The 20217-nt window shown below is 40.3% G+C and overlaps 1 protein-coding gene across 1 annotated transcript in view; it reads right to left on the bottom strand.

Annotated features, from left to right (window-relative positions):
• Agk (acylglycerol kinase) overlaps window positions 1-20217 on the bottom strand; it is an 87438-nt gene that overhangs the window by 31168 nt on the left and 36053 nt on the right. The window contains exons 5-8 of the mRNA XM_050147995.1: window positions 12494-12573; window positions 7833-7908; window positions 2601-2693; window positions 155-187 (exon numbers count right to left, since the gene is read on the bottom strand). Coding sequence (XP_050003952.1) covers window positions 155-187; window positions 2601-2693; window positions 7833-7908; window positions 12494-12573 — 282 coding nt within the window. The remainder of the gene's footprint in view (window positions 1-154; window positions 188-2600; window positions 2694-7832; window positions 7909-12493; window positions 12574-20217) is intronic.

The following is a 20217-nucleotide window of genomic DNA, read 5'->3' as shown; positions in this document are numbered from 1 at the left end:
GTATATTGATATATACATACATATAAATACATACATTATTTTATACATTATATAAACATAATGCATAAATATAAATATGTATGCATGAATCATGAGGAGCAAAAGACAAAAAAATGACAGCAAGTAAAACGTAAATTTATTGTTACAAGCTCACCTCATCTGTCCTTCGAAGGACTCCAGTAACAACCTATGAGTGTAAAACAATTATTATAAACAACATGCATTTCCTTTATCATAACAAAATTAGATTCAAATTTCATGGACCACAAACTTACTTGTTTTCTTCCAGAAACAATGTTAAATGATGTCCTAGATCTTAAAAACACATCAATTTCTCAAATATGATCAAGGCTAAATTGGATTTTATTTTTAACCTAGAAGTAATAATAAAAACTAAGATAAATTATAGAAATTCCATATTACATTAGGAAAACTGTGTTTCAAGGTCTACAAAACATAGCTTTACTAATGTTTATGTTGTAGGTTCAATAGAAATCTGAGCTCTTTTCAATTACACAGAAAAGTATATGTTACCCCTTTGAGATACATAGACAAAAGATGCCTTATTATATTCAGAAATCTATACTCGAGTGTTTCTTCCTAAGGGCTATGAAGACAAGGGGCTAAACAAGTAGCGTTAATCACTTCTTTATTTTATTTATTCCACCTTTGAGACAGGATCTCATTAGGTAGTCTAGACACACAGCATTCCTCTGGCCTCAGCCTCCTGGGTTCCTAGAAGCAGGTGCGAGCAGTCATTCCTACCCAATTCGTTCTCTAGCCAGTGTCTACTTTAATGTGTAAGAGTGCACCAAATATACAAAATATTGTCTTTCTTTAAAATTATTTTGTAAAAATAAAGGTTGACACATCTCATCCCTTTATCTTGTCCCACCCAGCGCACTGGGTTTCAGTATTAAATGGGCTGTCAGTGGTCTACCTCAACCATACAGAACTCTTCACATCTCATTAGTAAGCTATAAAAACAACTATGAGATCGTTAGCAGAGACTTTTAAAAAAGAAAGTTACTGAGGTTCAAATGACAGCCAAATCAAAAACAGGACAGTCTCTGCTGTTCCTTTCTGATCCCTTACAATGATGAAGCAACCAAAGAGAGTTCAGGCAACCATAATGTAGTGTGGGGGTACAGTACAGCATCTGGTAAAACTGATGAACCTGCATTAAAATTACAATCTAAACTTTATTGTTTAGATTACAGGTTTCAATAAACAGGTAATGACACCTAGACATCAGTATCATCTGCACAGTATTTTCATTGCCCTAAAAGGCCTGTGTGCTGACTGCTCATCCTCCCCTTCTCCCGACTTCAGGAAACCTCTCCACCTGTCTACTCTTTCTACACTTGCTTGGCCACCAGTCAAACAGCTGAACTGTAAACTATGTGTTTTCATGCTTTCTTTCAATTAGTAATAAACACTATGATTCCTCCAAGTCTTGTCATAACAATAATTCTTATTTTTCCATGCTAAATAATCCATTACTTGGATATGCAACTCTACTTACCCATTGACTAATTAAAAGGCACCTTTATTTCTTCCAAGTTTTGTCAATTATAAATAAAAACACTATAAACATCCAAGTGCAAATTTTTATTTGTATGTACAATAGCTGTGAATTCCTCTGGATAACTTCCAATGAGCACAATTGCTGGACTACAGGGTAAGAGTATGTTCAGTTTTCTGGGAAACCATTCATTTTCCATTTTGGTATCTTAGATTTGGATTATTCTAATATGTATAGTGACTAAACCATTCGGCATTCCCACCATAAATGAATGACAGTCCCTACTCCAACACCCTCATCAGCATTCAGTATTGCCTGTGTTCTGGATGCTGGCCATTCTAATAGGTGTAACATCTGACTAAGGGTAAGCGATATTAATATTAGAACAAAGACAGGGCTAGGGATAAAGCTCAGGAGTGCAAGCTTGCCCAGCATACAAAAGGTGTGTTCTCTAGCACTGGCTGTGAAACAACCTTAAAAGCGACAGAAAAATAGAGAGACGCATACATGTGACCAAGCAGCACCTCGTCCTATAAATGCAGTACTAAGACTTAGCTTTCTATACAACAGGGCAATGTGAGTGGGCAGAGAGGTGTTTTCTTGAGAGACGCTGTCATCTGAGGAGACCTTGTCCTCAGTGAACCCATGAGGCCATCACAAAGCTGCTGTGCACCAGAATGCACAACATAACAGGTTCAGCCCATCCGTACCCATTCTGCCTCCTGGCTTAGTCAACGTCTGAGATCTAATCTTGCTGTGTAGTCCAAGATTAACTGCAACTCAAGATCTCCCACTTCATCCTAAGTGCTTACATTATAGAGCCTTGTTTGTTTTATTTAATTTGTCAAACAAAATTTATTGCATATAAACCCTTCCTTTTGCTGAGAGGAAAGTTTACCAAAAACAAGGAAGGAAAAGTACAGGACCAAAGCTTAGGGCTGTATTAGCTGTGAACAACAGCCCTAAAATAATGAACTCCAACTGTTTCCTTAATTCTTGTTGCCACTGTTCTAGAACTTAATTTCCATTTTTATCCCCTTAAAAATGTTCCTGGATGGGGAGGGGAGGATCCTACCTCCTGCAGTGTCCCATCTCCTCCAGCAACGATGATCACATCTGTGCTTTCCATCAGTTCCAAGAGCTTCTTGGCCTGTCCCTCATAATCTGTCTGAAATGTAAAAGAACGCTTTGGTAAATCTGTCACTGTAGGAACACAAGTTCAAAGGATGAAAAGATGAGATACGCTGTCTAAAGTTTAAATTGACTCTATTTTCTCAAGAAAATTCTATGAAAACAACTAGGTATGGATTTTATACTTTTATACTTTCTGAGTCAGGGTTATACTTCAGAAACTATCTACTCAGCTCCTTATTTTAAAAATAAATTCAAGCCCAATAACTTGTTCCAGTATACAGCTAGCCAGCCAGCGGGCTCCTTTCCAGTCCAGTGTGGCTTCTGTGACACTGGGGACAGGAAGTCCAGTGCTCATGATGTAAGGGAAAGAGCACAGACTGCAGAGCCCAAGAGACCCACAGCAAATCTAGGCTCTGCTTCTTTTCAGCTGAATGGCCTTAAACTCACCAGATCTTAATTTCCTTATCAATGAATTTCCATGCATCAAGGGAGGGGTAACCATGGCTTCTTGCACTATTGCTGCACAGCACAATCTAAGGCAGCTAGAAAAGTGTTTGCAACTGCAACTCTGCTAAGGAGATGGAGATTGGTATTTTTTTTTGTTTGCTATGATATTACACAACAATGCAGGTGTGTTTTGAAGTTCTCACAGAAGAGCACTTCACCTTCCCATTTTTATAAGAATGCCCATCTCAGATACACGCATACATGTAAATGTACATTTCAGCCACCACCAGGTGTGCATTGATATGTACGGCCCTGAAGACATACGCTAAAAGATTAAAGGACATAAAGCCAGTGAAATAGAAATATTACCTCCAATCCAAAACACACTAGACACACCAGCAGGCCAAACCTAAATACTGAACATCAGGCGGAATAAAACACCTGTAGTATAATTTGAACTATCTGGTCTTTGTGCCCTGTTCTAGCAGAGAGCTCTGAAGATCACAGAAGATCTCCGGTACTCACAGGAAGCGCCCCTCACACACCAGACTACGTGCTACAGACGTAGCTTTGGGAGGATCCCTGGGTGGCTTGGGGATGGGAGCTGGTCACCAGAGACCAGCAGATGATTTAATGGTTAGAACTGTGAGCTCCTCACCCTGACTTCCAGGGAAGAGAGAGGAGCCCAGGATGAGCTCGTTCATCAGGGCTCAATGATTTCATTTGTGGTGTTTGAAAGAAAATGGCCTTCAAAACGTGTGGCACTATTAGGAAGTGTGGCTTGTTGGAGGAAATGTGTCACTGTTGGGGTGGGTTCTGAGGTTTTTTTCTCAAGCCTCACTCAGTGTGACATCAGTCTACTTCCTGTTGCTTTGAGTGAAGATGTGGGACTCTCAGCTCCATGTCTCCTGTGCCGCCATGCTTCCTTCACGATCATAATGGACCCAACCCCTGAAAGTGTAAGTGAGCCACACTCAACTAATGTTTTCTTCATAAGAGTTGCCTTGGTCACTGTGTCTCCTCACAGCAACAGTAAACCCCAGACATCATTCATGACTCCACATAGGAAGTCCTACACGTACATTTATGTCAAGAGAAATTATGCACAAACACAGTAAAATGTTAGTACTCTGGGCGAAGTAGATAAATATATATGTATTGTTTTTGTAACTTGTTTTGCATATCCAAAATTTTTTCCAAATAAAATTTAATATAAAAGATAAGAAATCAACCTTTCATAAACTAATAATTTCAACTAAACTATAAGAAGAAAATATTAATATTTCTACTAAGATTAAAATTTCTAATACCTATTTTCTGAATATGTAAGATAAATCACATAATAGTTTTCATATGTAATTGCTGAGTATCTTAAATTAGAAAAATCATAGGCTTTTCGTATTGAGAAATTTTTAAATTTGTTTGGTCTGAAGATGTCATTATAGGTACGAAGGAAACTGTCCTTTATTGTTAAAACATATACAGTCAAATGATTAGGGAAAAAATGTGACAGTGTTTTATTTACATCAGAGAACGCAGCTACTCTGTGAGGATGGCTGGTGGAGACATGGGCCACACAACAGTCACCTCAACCTAACATGTGAGTGGGCCATCAGAAGTATGCTCTACCCAATCCACTAAGGATTCCTGAGGAGACTAACACCGACTGTTGACCAACAAGATCCTAATCAGGAAATCAATATCTGAGCTAAGGCGCTGGGTACTAATGTACAGCTAGCAGAGAAATGAGTTTACACATATATGCAGTTGGGCAGGAAAGAGGGCTTAGTCACTAAGGACTGAGGTCCACATGCAAAATCTACCAACATTATAACAAACGTTTATGGACCAAATTGTCTTTAAACTGTCTTGTGTTTATTCCTTGAGAATTAATCATCTCAAGATATAAACATAAAAAGCAGTCAAAACTGTCTATAGAAATGGGCAAATGCACAATCACAATAGGAGATCTGCAACTCCGTGACAGGATAGCTTAAAGTTGTTATTATCAATAAAAACAAAATAAAAAAATTAAAAAGGGGGGGAGAAAAGTTTGCAGTACACAATGAACAGACTTGGATGCAGGTCATAAACAGAACACAATTTATCAGTTGATAGGAATTACTTTTAGGCATGTACAGAACACTCATAAAAACAGACACAAACATGAATCCCTATAAGCTTTAAGATCCTGAACTTATATAGAATACGTCTTTGACAACGATGCAGATAATTCAGAAATCACTGACAAAATGATACCCAGAAAAACTTAGGTCTAGAAATAAAATAGCTCATAGGTCAAATAAAAATCATGATGGAAACGAGAATATAGTTAGAAATGGTAATGAAAGAACTGTGTCAGAGGTCATAGGACATGGATACATGAATGAAGCAACAGAGTTCAGAGCTTTAAATACATATTGGGGGGCGGGGATAAAATCAACCAATGAGAGCAACACAACAGAGAACAGAAAAACTAAATACATACATACATACAAACATAACTGAAGAAAATAGTTTTTAAAGAAAGACAGACATGAACCAACCTTGTCAGTGAGAAGATCAACAGGCAAACTGAGTTTTGAGCAGGAACTAACTAAACTGAAAACCATCTTGGGGACTACAGAGCAGGTGCAGCTAAGGTGGGGGTGAAGTGGACACCACACAAGCTACAGAAAGTTAAGAGATGACAGGAGCACATTATGGACAACTGGATGACAACCGACTTGAAGACCAAGGAGGAGGAACAAATTCCCTGACGAACGTACACTGCCCAAGAGAAACAGAACTTCCGCACTGGCTGTGCTATTTGGAAAGCCATGCAGTGTCTCCCCTCAGCAAAGCTCCAGGCCCAGAGTTTACCCGAGAGTTTCATCAAATGATAAGGAACTACTATTGGTCTTACAGCATCACCCTCAGGGCTCTTATCCCTAGACTGCGGCACATTGTAGATGCTCATGAAAATGGTTTCTCCTCTCTCCTGAACCCAAAGGCAAACAACTGCAAGATTAAGCCTGACAAGTTAGAAAAGAGAATTCAAAATTGAACGGCCAGTTACAGGACATGACCTTCTAATGACCGTCTAATTGCTGAGAGACACTCAAAGTGTAATTTAGAAATAGATTACTATCAGTCCACTCAACACTCTAGGATGGAGAAGGAGGGGCTTAGGAGTTGTCACCACTAATTAAGGAGCTAGTGCTAACTGGTAGCTTCTCAGGAAGAAAGAGATAAGTTGTCATTAAGGGGCGGTCCCTGGTAGGTCCACTACACTCCAATGGAGGACAGCAAACAATCCACAGAATTATTATTATTATTATTACTATTTTGGTTTTTTTTCGAGAGAGGGTTTCTCTGTAGCTTTGGAGCCTGTCCTGGAACTAGCTCTTGTAGACCAGGCTGGCCTCGAACTTATAGAGATCTACCTGTCTCTGCCTCTCGAGTGCTGGGATTATAGACTTGCAGAATTATTTTTTTTGAATTATTTTTTTAAAGATATAAAAAAGAAGGGATTGGGGATCTAGGAGGTACAATTGAGGGACAGATCTGAGATGAGGTGGGGAAGGAGTAGGGGATGAGAATTATCAAAATACATTATATGAAACTCTCAAAGAATTAATAAAATACTCTTAAAAACAGTACTTTAGCAAGGAGGCATATATGCAAGTGTCTAGAGGGAAGAAATGGAAGGGGGAAATGATGCAATTATATTAATTTCAAAAATATTTTAAGAAGAAATAAACCCAGGTTTGAAACACTGGAGGGAACAGGGGCTGACAAGATGGCTCAGCTGTAAAGTGCACTCGCTGCTCTTCCCGCAGATCTGGTTTGAGTCCCAGCGCCCACATGGTGGCTCACAACTGTCTATAGCTCCAGTTCCAGGGAACACAACATCCTCTTCTGGCGTCTGTAGTTACTAGGCATGTATGTAGTGTACATACGTACACACAATTCTCTTTAATTATGTAAAAATAAATATAGCAGAAAGCTGGTTTGGACTAAATGCTCACCCCACACATACAAACATATGCCACCTGAAGTTCACCAAAATACCTTCTATAGATACAAGGTATATGTGCAATGCACAAACATAGAAACAATTCTCCTTAATTAATTAAAAATAACAGAAAGCTGGTTTTGAATAAATGTACTCCCCCACACATAAACACAAACGCCATTTGAAGTTCACCATAATGGAAACCTGAGACAGAATCTAAAATTTACAATTTCTCCTAAGTCATGTTGCCTAAAATCTCAAAACTCTAATGATTTACTTTTTAAAATTGCCAGTCACTAATAATTCTTTACAAGGAAGAAAATGTTTACCTGCTAGTGGAAATATGAAGAAATTAAACCACTCAAAGTGTACGGCTTTGTATTTTGGGGAACACACTCTGACAACTAAGAGATAACTCCACCTGCAGGCTCTCTGATGGAAAGTATAGGGTCCCCACACACCCATGTGAGCCTGTGCTCCACACACCCAGGTGAGCCCGTGTACCACACACCCATGTGAATTGTATTCCACACACTCATGTTAGCCTGTGCTGAAATGAAAAGCAGACAAAGTCAGGAGAAAACAAAGCTTCTTTGGGTAATTAATAAAACAAGACATAACATTGATTTTCTTCTTGTCTTAAATGAAAAACCGTCTGTTTAGAAGGTAAGAGCAAAGGATACATGAGAAGTGTCCTTGTGCAAATAAAGACTTGAGAGTCATTCTCACCTTGACAACAGTCACATCCATGCCAGACAGGTGTAAAATTGGGGCAGCATTTTTCTCAAATAGAGTTCTGGCTTTGCTGTAGACAAAGAGGGGGAAAAAACACAATTATTTAATACACATTCTAAAGCTGAGAATAAAATTTAACCATGTGACCTAGAGAACACTGACTTGATTTGTTCAAGAATAGGAAGTTCACAGTGAGTTACCATAGGTAGAAAAACAAATTGTCCCTTGTCTCATACAATCAGCTTGTAAACATTTGGGATGCTACATTCTCTAGACAAACAATCAACAATCAAACAACAAAGCCTGACCTCCTCAGACCTTCCATGGCAGGCCCAGCAGAGGAAGAGAATGGACAGACACAGGGTTGGCCTGCAGACCTGGCTCTCAGAGCACATGCGCTCTCCTGCAGTTGACTTATACTCTAATAAAGGGAATAGAGGTATTTACTGCAACATTATTGATACGGCCCAGAGCAACAAAAAAGATTCACTTAATCCTTTAACAATCAGCTTGCTCTTCTGGGAAGAGACACACCGTTTTTAAAGTTTAAACACTATGGGTCATCCCAAATCGAGAAAGTTTTTTTTCCATGACAGCAGAGTTTTTGCTAGGAAAGTAAGCATCAAAGGTATTCGTTAGGATGGATGACTAAAAAGGAACTGGTCTACATCTCCCGAGCACAGACGCCATCTCTGTTCCTCTAGCACTCGATACATCTGTCCATCAACAGTGCTTTCAATGCATGATGAGGACAGCTTTCACACTGTCTTTAGCACAAGACAAGAAACTTGCAAAAACAAATACCAGTCCTTAGTAATTCTTGAATCCTCCAACTTCTAGGAGGGGATATTCAAAGGTATTTACTAAGTATCTGATGAATTAGTGTAAGAATGAATCTGAATAAATCCCCACATGTAAGCAGGTGAATTCTGAGGAAAAGCAAACAAGATTGTGATATCGTACTGACTGTAATATCTTACAGTTAGAGGAATCATCAAGCAACCTTGGATGGCTCTGTGCATTTCTCATGAGCATCATTCCATTAGCGCAATCTCGTCCAATGCAGGTCGAGATTCAGAAACAGTCTAGGGCTCATGGGCAGAAGTAGCAGAACGTCTCTTCGCAAGAATGGTAGATTTGAAATCAAACAAATGTCAAAATATATCAACTAGTTGGCCTGTCTTTTACCCTAGTATTTTCACCTATCACACACGCACACAGTATTAAAACATCTCACTACTACCTACATATTTACTTAGCTCTTTTCCTAAAACAGTTTCCTTAAAAATGAGTGATGTATGCCTTACCTTCCTTAAGAATATTTGTATGAGAAATACAAAGGCAGCTAAGGAGGAGCACTTAAGGGCTGAACACAGAACAAATTCGCCATCTTTACTGAAAGCAAAACCATAAATTGCACACAAAAGGAAGATTATCAGCAACTTCAATGGAAGCTGAAAAGACTGCACAAGATTCCACAAGAACCATCAAGGCACTAAGTGGGAACAAAAGCAAGTTCAATATTTGCCACCTTTCCTGGTGCCTGAATAATTATCAGAAGGAACATAAAAAGCTACATGGAAATGAGTCCCCTCTTTCCCCTTCACCCCTTCTGCACCATAACAAAAGGAGAAGCTGAGGACATTGTGAGGGATGCCTTCACTGCTGGAATGATAAGAACAGAATCATCTCCTAAAAGCAGAACTCTGAGGGTCTCAATCTGTCAGATCAATCACACCAAATCTGTAGTCTCTATGAGCTCCAGAGAAAGGACTCGAACATTTGCTGTTCATTTACATCTTTCCATGAGGTCACAGGTTCAGAAAACCTCTAAAATAAGCAAAGACTTTTCTTCCGATTGAAAAACACATGTTGCCAGTAAGAAATACATTATTTATTATATAATTAAGGGTGCACTAGCACCAGGCCTGAATAAAAACTTTATGTACTTACAGCAATCTCTAGACTCAGGCCCACACAAGATAATTACTCTTTAATGTATTATTTATTAACACTAAACACACAGTTATCTTATTTCTTAAGGTTCTCCTGAAGTTTTAAACCAGTCCTACAGAACAAGATAGCTGCGCAATAAATTATACATTGTGTTAGTGCGTGGACATGATGACAAAAACCGTGTCATTAAATAGTAAAAGCTTTGAAACAAAAGGAGCTGAAGAGTTTCAGAGCAACTGTGTCCCACATGCATGTGGGGGTCTACCTTGTTATAGGAAGAAACGCACTCAGGAAAGGCCATCTGTGGCAGCATCTTAACCTGCCTTTAGATAAAGTATGATACTTGCAAACAAGAATCTGCTTTAACTTCAAAAATGTAAATCGGGGCTAGAGCGAAGGCTCAATAGCTAAGGCTGCCTGAACAAGCTCAAGTGTGAAGACCTGGGAGTTCTGATCCCAAAACTCACATAAGTGCCCAGTGGGTGTGATGGTGTGATGGCAGCCAGGCCTCTGAAGACAGGGCTGGGATCCCCACAGCAGACATATTGGCAAGCTCTGAGTTTGATTGAGAGACTTTGCCTCAATAAATAAAATGGAAGAGCAACTGAAGATGGTCCCCACATCAACCTCAGGCCTCTATAAACATGTGCACACATGTGCCCACACATCTGCATGCACACACACACATAAACACACACATGAACACACGTATGTTTATGTTCATGTAGTTATATATAAGATGTAAGAGGGACCTAAATCATCTATAAAGAATTAAGTTTGTCGGGCTGGAGAGATGGCTCGATGGTTAAGAGCACTGGCTGTTCTTCCAGAGATCCTGAGTTCAATTCCCAGCAACTACATGGTGGCTCACAACCATCTGTAATGAGATCTGATGTCCTTTTCTGGCATAAAGTCAATAGAGCTGTCATATACATAAATAAATATATAAATACATCTTTAAAAATTAAGTTTGTAAATATAAAATAATGTGGCCTAGGGAAAAAAACAAAACAGCAGGGAAAAAAAAAACAACAAAAATCCCACTTCTAAGGAAGGAAGAACTTACAATAGTCAATTCTATCTTAAGGAAACTGCCAAAACTCTGTCACCAGAAACTGAAGGTTTTTAAAGGAGGTGAAGGGGCCGTGGAGGAAATCTTGGGAGAAGTGAGAGTGTGAGGTGGAGAACATTCTGAACCCAGCCAGACACTGACAGCAGCAGACAGTCCCCAGGACTTTCTATAAACAATAACACTCAGAAGCACCATCCCACTTAACACAATCAAAAAGACATCTGTGTTCTACATACTAGTTCTTACAGTCTGTGTTTGGTTTTGTGTCTCTTTTGTTCTTTAGTTTTATAGCTAAGTAAACTGAAGATTTAGGTGGCTGAGTCACTCAGAATATTCTAGAAGCAGAACAATACACATACACACACACTCACACACACACTGAGCTCTCTGCTTCCTTCACCAGGTCACAGTGACTGATGGACTGGGTGTTTCAGCCGTGCTGTTTAAGGACCTAGCAATATGATTTATTACTGATGTGAAACCTGGTGTTTATGGAGAAGGGGAGAGGCCTGAGAAAGCCTAGCAGTAGTCTATTAAGCAAGGTTAATCTACTTAATCAGGCACAATTTGCAGAACGGGTGCATACACCACTTAGTGTGGAGTCAAGCTCAAGCTTCCCCAAAAGATCATACATATCCCCCAAACTGACTTTGGGGCCCCTGCTTCTTTTTGCTCCAGACAAGACATTTGCCTGGACATTTAAAACCTGACCCTAACTACTCATTACCAATGTCATGTGACTTCAATTTTAGAGCATCCAACCTAATAAATATTCACAAATTACTCAGAAAGCATAACTGATCTAGACACTGGAAAAATAATAGGCATCATTTTTTTCCTCTTCAATTCTTTCATTCTATTTTTTAATATAAATCTTAAATTGCTTTTTTCCAAAATGGTCAGTGTCTTTGTATTGATCTCTCCAACCGCCTAACTAACACTGTACACTTTTTTTTTCTGTATTTATCTCTCCAACAGCCTAACTAACACTGTACACTTTCTTTTTTCTGTTTTGCATTTTCCCTCACTTATAATCACTTTGATTCCTCCGCACCCTCTCCTCACCTTCACAGTACCCCTCCATTTCATCAAGTACATACGACCAAGAAAAACAGCATTGTAAACAAAAGCCCAGCTTTCCTCACACTGAATTCCCTCCGCACAATCCCTTTGTGCATCAGTTACTGAGGAACACGGTCATTCTCCCCGCTATCACTGCCCTATTGGCAGCATCCTCGTTTGGGAATAATGAACATGCTGCTCCAGGACCAGCTGAGGATTCCCTTTTCTGGAAAGAGCACACTGTCCTCCTGAGCCCACAGTGCTCTTGGTCATCTCTGTACATCTCTGTCTATGGTGACATCCTGACACAATTAGTAAGGCAGGGCGACAATCACTCCCAAGAGGATCACTCCCAAGCTGGCACAAAGCCTTGGTGTTTGTTGAAGGTCAGATCACCTATGGTTACTTCACAGGAACCTGTTACTTCCACTTTGAGAGTATCCTGTGGCTGTGGAGTGTTGGTCCCAGTCATTCTGGTCCTATACAGCCTAACCACCTGCCTCTGTGGGGATTTTATCTTTTGTCTTTAGAAACACTGAGTACAGAAAGTCACAAGCTGAAATACCCTTTGCAGGCTGCAGGATTGAGAAAGACTGTGGCTTTCTTCACTTGTGCATTGGGAGGAATGAGCTGGTTGCCAAACACCTGAAAGGGAAAAGAGGAGTTTTAATTAAATGCCCTTTATTCAGCTGAATAGTTGAATAATTATCATGTATTAATTATCACATACTTTTTTTATCCCCAAAGAATTTACTTCTGGCCAAAGAACAAAAGCTCATTCATGATCTCCATAACAGAACCACCACAGGCAACGTAACACAGGGACACTGCTATTCAGTGACAGTAAGCCATTTTACGTTAGGATAAAACCTTGCTTCACTTACCAGAGGCAGTGTCTTCTAGAAAATATTGCTGACTTTATTACAAGCATACAACGTGCAAGGCCACTGGCTATGAGAAGGGAAGTTTAACCCATGTGGCTTCAGTTTTCAGTGGACAATCCTTTCTCTTCCGGTTCACTACTGAAACTTATCTTCCCCCACTCCTGTCAAATCTATGTTACCAGTGACTTTTCACATCTGCATACACAAAAGAAGCCCATTACTCAAGCCTTTTCTACTCCACTGGCTCTAAGGCTGAGTGGACTCAAGAAGCAGAGAAGTAAATGTGAGCATTCAAACTGGCAACAGGACGGCAGCTCTGACTGTGCTGTCTGGAGCGGAGAGCTGGGGAGAACGAAAGGAAGAGCAAAAACGTGAGCTGGGTGGTGGTGGCGCACGCCTTGAATCCCAGCACTTGGGAGGCAGAGGCAGGTGGATATCTGCGAGTTCAAGACCAAAGTAGTCTACAAACTGAGTTCCAGGACAGCCAGGCTGTTAAACAAAGAAACCCTGTGTCAGGAGGGGGAGAGGGAAGAGAAGAAGAAACAAATTGGGGCTATGGCAGCAGAATTCTAGAAGAGAATAAAAAAGTAACAATTAGAGAAAAAAGCTATAAAAAGATACTGTATTAAATAACTCACTCTAAATCTACCTTCCTGGTTGTCCATTCTTGCTTCTAAATAAACACCTTCTGAGCTGAGGAGAGGGCTCAGTGGGTAAAGGAAGAATAAAGCGCTTGTTGTGCAAGCCTAAGGAACTGAGCTCAATCCCCAGCATCCAGGTAGAAAGTGGAGAGTGTCAATGTAGTCTACAGCCCCAGTGCTGGGAGGTGAACAGGCAGGTCCTAGGGGCAGCGGGTCTGGCTGGAACAGCAAGCTCTGAGTTCAGTAAGAAACAATGAATCAGAAATTAGGTGGGAAATCTACTGAGGATGACATACCAATCCTAACCTCTGGCTCACAGAGACATAAGTGCACAGACATGCACATGCCCCCCCCCCCACTTTCCAAATACTTCAAAAAGATATTTTCTTTATAAAAACAACTACCTGGCCCATCATCAGTTCTGTTTTCTTTTTACGCTTACTCAGATCTTGACATTTTGCTGCAAAATCTCCAAATATCATAATTTGGTTGGTTCTACTTCATTTTAGAATTTCACTATCTGTGTTGGTCTGAATGAAAATTGCCCCCTTAGACTTAGAGGGAGTGGCATTATTGGAGGTTGGCTTGTTGGAGGAAGTGTGTAACTAGGGGGTGGGCTTTGAGGTTTCAGGTGCTCAAGCCAGGCCGCCATGTGGCACTCTCTTCCTGCAGTCTGCAATCTGGATGTAGAACTCTCAGCTACCTCTCCAGCACCATGTCTCCCTGAGTGCTGCCATAGTTCCCACCATGACAGTGGACTAAATCTCTGAACTGTAAGCCAGCCCAAATTAAATGGTTTCCTTTCTAAGAGATGCCTTGGTCTTGGGGAAGTAAAGGCTGGTGGGTTTCAGAGTTCAAGGCCAGCCTGGCATACAGAGTAAGTTCCAGGACAGTCAAGCTTAGGCAGTGAAGGAAACTATTGAAAACAGAAAGCTAGTGAAAATGTATTTCAACAAGGGGCCATTTTCCAGCCCCAGCAAGCAGCAGAACTTGGCAGCTTCGGTCACATAGCTCTGCCTTTAGATAAGCATAGAAGAAATGAGTTATGGATCTCCCTCCTCAACTAAGGAAAGCTGTGGATGCCAGGATGCCAGGGTATCCCTGCATGGAGGCCTAGAGAGTTCATTGTGTGAAGCTGTAAAGGTGAAGCCTGGATTGCCCTGGAAAACCAAGATGTTGGAGATGCCAGAGCCATGGGAAATCTGACAAAGAAAGTTGCTGACATGGAGTTGAACCAGCCCAAGAGAAAACAGTCTTTCAGTCAACAAAGCTATCGGGAGCTGAAGATCTGAAGAGCACGTTGACATCAAACATGGAAATGCGGAGTTTGGAGTTTACCAGCTGGTTTTCAGTCTTGCTGTGGTCCTGTATTTCCTCACTATACTCCCTTTCCTCCATTTTGGAATGGTAATGTATATCCTGTGCCATTGCATGTTACATGTATGTAATCTACATTTTTTTAAAAAAATTGATTTTACATGGGCTTATAGTTAAGAGATCGCCATGAGTATTAGAGACTTTGGACTGTGGACTTTCAAACATGGTTGAGACTGTGATAGACTAGAGGACGTTTGAAGTTGGACTAAATGCACTTTGCATTATGATGCAGCCATAAGCCTATGGGGGCTAGGGCATGGAATGCAGTGGTCTGAATGAAAATGGCACCCACAGACTGATAGGATAGGGCGTTATTGAAGATATGACCTTGTTGGGGGAGTGGGCTTTGAGGTTATAGATGCTCAACCCAGGCCCAGCATGGTGATCTCTTTCTATTGTCTGATCCTCTCTTCCTACTGTCTGTCCACCCAGATGTAGAACTCAGTCAGCTACCTCTCCAGCATCATGTCTGTCTGAGTGCTGCCCTGCTTCCTGCCATGATGACAATGAACTAAACCTTTGAACTGTAAGCCAGCCCCAATTAAATGTCCTCTGTTATAAGAGTTGCTGTGGTCATGGAGACTCTGCCCAGCAATAGAAACCATAAGACACCATATTCCAGACCCACAGCACTAAATTACCCCTCCTTGTCCTCATTTCTCAGTCCCTAGAGTGGCTAACCATACTTATAACTCAAGTCTAGGTTCCATAATGGATTAAGTGTGAGACTAGAGTTGAATTACATGACTTTTATTTTAGCCATTCAGTAATTTAGACTGTAAAAAGAACACAGGAAAAGTCAAGAAAGCTGTGAGTATCAACCCACCTTAGTCACAGGGAAGGAGCTAAACAGGTGCAGGGGAGTGGAGGACTAGAATAGTAAGGAGGTCAGTATGCGGGGGAAATTATCCAACAAGACCTTATTCCTGGGAAAGTATGAGGGATGGGATTCAGAACAGAGGCGGAGGATGCACCTTAGTAAGAGGAGGGTGTATCAGCACAACTACCTGGAATTATATTCAATATTAAGTTATATTCAACAGTCACTTGATTTGGTTATTAAGTATTGCATACATGTACTGGAGTATCATACTGAGACTAAAACAGCTATAAAAATATTGGGTCAATTAAAAAATAACCCAAAAGCTTATTTTTTGGAAGAGGGTCTCATAGTACAGTTCAGACTGGCCTGAAACTCATTATGTAACCCAGGAGGTAAGCTTGTGATACTCCTCCTGCCTCAGCTTCCCAGAAGCTGGAATTATAGGTTTAAACTACCATGCTGATCTTTAAAAGAAAATTTAAAGTTTATGTAAATTGATTTTTAAACAACTCTAAGCTATACTAGATGGTCTATCTGTGCAGAAAGAAAATCAAATTCTTAGAGCATATTTAGAACCAAAGAAGGATTTATTAATAGTATCTATTGAAGTGAAAACACTTCAGAAACAAACATGAGGTCTGCCACCCACTTCTACTAAATGTGTTCTCTTTGTCATTTTAACTTCCACACATCTCTTTAGACATTTCTGACGTCATAAGCTTAAATGGCATAGAACAAAAAGGCACTGAGTCACAGAACTCCATCTGCAGAGTATAAACTACACATTGGGAAGAGAGCAAACCAGGGTCTTAAATCTGAAAGGTTTGCAATTCAACTATCATCACCACAGTCAGAGANAAGAAACAATGAATCAGAAATTAGGTGGGAAATCTACTGAGGATGACATACCAATCCTAACCTCTGGCTCACAGACATGCACATGCCCCCCCCCCCCCACAATACACTTTCCAAATGCTTCAAAAAGATATTTTCTTTACAAAAAACTACCTGGCCCATCATCATTTCTGTTCTTTTTTTTTTTTTACTCTTACTTAGACCTTGGCATTTTGCTGCTAAATCCCAAATATCATTTTGTTCCGTTACACTCTATTCTAGAATTCCAGCAGGAAAAAGCCAACTAAGCCAGCTGTGGTGGTCTGAATGAAAATTGCCCCCATAGACTCATAGGAAGAGGCATTATATAAGCCAGCTTCAATTAAATGTTTTCCTTTATAAGTGTTATCTTGGTTATGATGTTTCTTTATAGCAATAGAAACCCTAAGACAGAAGTTGGTACCAGGAGTGGGGTATTCCTGTGATCAGCCTGACAATATTTTTGCCTTGAGGAATATGGAACACTTTTGGACTCTGGACTAGAAAAGTGATTGGGCATTTTAAGTGGGGCTTAATGGGCCATACTAGTAGAAGAATGGAAGACAATGGTGCTGAGGGTGATATGAACTATGGGGGCTAGCTCAAGAGGTTTCAGAGGAGAAGAATTTTAGTATGTGGCCTAGAGACTGTTTTGTGATATTTTGGTGAAGAATGTGGCTGTTTTCTGCCCTTGACCAAAAACTCTGCCTGAGGCTAAATTAATGAATTATGGATTAACAGTTTGGCAGAGGAGGACATTTCCAAACAAATTAGCATTACCCATGTTGTGTGGCTATTAGTGGCTAGTCTTACGTAGATCTATAATGAAAAGGAGCAAGTTAAACAAGAAAAAATACAGCTGTGAAGTTGAAGGAGAAAAGCAGCACCAGGATGTGTAAACAGATAAAAAAGCCTGATGCTTAATGGAATACAGGGAGTGGTAACCTCAGAACAAGACCCCACCTAGCTAAGCTTCCAACCTGTGAGCAGTGAAAAGGAACTAAAGAAAAGCTTAGGGTCAGGTGTGGGGGCACACACCTTTAATCCTAATACTGGGGAAGCGGAGGCAGATGGGTTTAAGAGTCCAAAGCCAGCCTGGAATACAGAGTAAGTTCCAGAACAGTAAACTTAGATAGTGAGGGAAACTATTGAAAACTGAAAGCTGGTGAAAATGTATTTGAACAAAGGGGATATTTGTTTGAACTTGGCAGTTCTTGGTTACACAGTTCTGGTTTTACAGTTAAGCATAGAAAAAATGGGTATGGATCTCCCTTCTCGATTAAGGAAAGGTGCTGAAGCCAGGCATGCCAGGGTATCCCTTTATGGAAGCCTAGAAAGGCCATTGTGTGAAGCTGTAAAGATGAAGCCTGGATTGCCTTGGAAACCCCAAGATGTTGGAGATGCCAGAGCTGTAAGATACCTGCCAAGAAAGTTGCTAACAGGAAGCAGAACCAGACCAAGAGAAAACAATGTGATAGAGTCAACAAAGCTGAAAAGATCTGAAGAGCACTTTGGCATCATGCATGGAAATGCGGAGTTTGGAGTTTACCAGCTGGTTTTCAGTCTTGCTTTGATCCTGTATTTCCTCACTATACTCCCTTTCCTCCATTTTGGAATGGTAATGTATATCCTGTGCCATTGCATGTTACACGTATGTAATCTACATTTTAAAAAAAAATTGATTTTACATGGGCTTATAGTTAAGAGATTGCCATGAGTATTAGAGACTTTGGACTGTGGACTTTCAAACATGGTTGAGACTGTGATAGACTAGAGGACTTTTGAAGTTGGACTAAATGCACTTTGCATTATGATGCATCTACAAGTCTATGGGGGCTAGGGCATGGAATGCAGTGGTCTGAATGAAAATGGCACCCACAGACTGATAGGATAGGGCATTATTGAAGATATAACCTTGTTGGGGGAGTGGGCTTTGAGGTTTTACATGCTCAATCCAGGCCCAGCATGGTGATCTCTTTCTATTGTCTGATCCTCTCTTCCTACTGTCTGTCCACCCAGATGTAGAACTCAGCTACCTCTCCAGAATCATGTCTGTCTGAGTGCTGCCCTGCTTCCTCTCTCCCCTTCCCTTCTCCCCTCTCCAATTTACTCAGGAGATCTTGTCTTTTTCTACTTCTCATGTGGATTAGATCCACCTATGTTTCTCTTAGGGTCCTCATTGTTGTCTAGTTTCTCTGAGATTGTGAATTGTAGGCTGCTTTCCTTTGACTTATGTCTAAAAGCCACTTATGAGTGAGTACATATGATATTTGTCCTTCTCGGTCTGGGTTACTTTACTCAATACGATGTTTTCTAGCTCCATCCATTTGCCTGCACATTTCAAGATGTCATTACTTTTTCCTGCTGTGTAGTACTCCATTGTGTAAATGTACCACATTGTCCTTATCCATTCTTCAGTCAGGGGGCATTTAGGTTGTTTCCAGATTCTGGATATGACAGACAATGCTGCTATGAACATAGGTGAACACATGTCCTTGTGGTAAGGATTGAGCTGTACAAGTTTGCACTCTCACCAGCAATGCAGAAGTGTTCCCTTTATCCCACATCCTCTCCAGCATAAGTTGGCATCAGTGTTTTTGATCTTGGCCATTCTTATAGGTGGAATCTTAGAGTTGTTTTTATATGCATTTCTATGATGGCTAAGGATGTTGAGTCTTTTAGCCATTTCAGATTCCTCTGTTGAAAGTTCTCCGTTTAGCTCTGTACCCCATTTTTTTATTGGATTATTTGTTCTTTTGATGACCAATTTTTTGAGATCTTTAAAAATCAGCCCTCTTTCTGATGTCAATAGTTACCTTGATTTTATCATTAAGTATTGTATGCATGTACTGGAGTATCATACTGAGACTAAAACAGCTATAAAAATATTGGGTCAATTAAAAAATAACCCAAAAGCTTATTTTTTGGAAGAGGGTCTCATAGTACAGTTCAGACTGGCCTGAAACTCATTATGTAACCCAGGAGGTAAGCTTGTGATACTCCTCCTGCCTCAGCTTCCCAGAAGCTGGAATTATAGGTTTAAACTACCATGCTGATCTTTAAAAGAAAATTTAAAGTTTATTTAAATTGATTTTTAAACAACTCTAAGCTATACTAGATGGTCTATCTGTGCAGAAATAAAATCAAATTCTTAGAGCATATTTAGAACCAAAGAAGGATTTATTAATAGTATCTATTGAAGTGAAAACACTTCAGAAACAAACATGAGGTCTGCCACCCACTTCTACTAAATGTGTTCTCTTTGTCATTTTAACTTCCACACATCTCTTTAGACATTTCTGACGTCATAAGCTTAAATGGCATAGAACAAAAAGGCACTGAGTCACAGAACTCTATCTGCAGGGTATAAACTACACATTGGGAAGAGAGCAAACCAGGGTCTTAAATCTGAAAGGTTTGCAATTCAACTATCATCACCACAGTCAGAGATGCTAAAGCAGAATCCCAGGGAACTGGAGAGCAATGCGACGCCATGGATCAGCCATGTCAGGGAGACGGGCTTGAAAAGGAGGAGTAAACAATTTTAACAAGACTTGGCTCTCAGAGGTAACATCTGCTCTGAACCGTTATCCCTGGGGGTGATTCAATCAGGAATGATTCAGGCTTTAGCCAGATCTTCAGGGGTAACTGCAACAGGCACCAATTCCCAGCTCTTCAGCCAGTCCAGTTA

The sequence above is a fragment of the Alexandromys fortis genome, unplaced genomic scaffold, assembly GCF_014885135.2.
Source record: "Alexandromys fortis isolate MF-2015 unplaced genomic scaffold, M_Fortis_MF-2015_v1.1 scaffold_57, whole genome shotgun sequence".
Classification (NCBI taxonomy): domain Eukaryota; kingdom Metazoa; phylum Chordata; class Mammalia; order Rodentia; family Cricetidae; genus Alexandromys; species Alexandromys fortis.
This window is presented reverse-complemented; position numbering and strand designations above follow the sequence as displayed.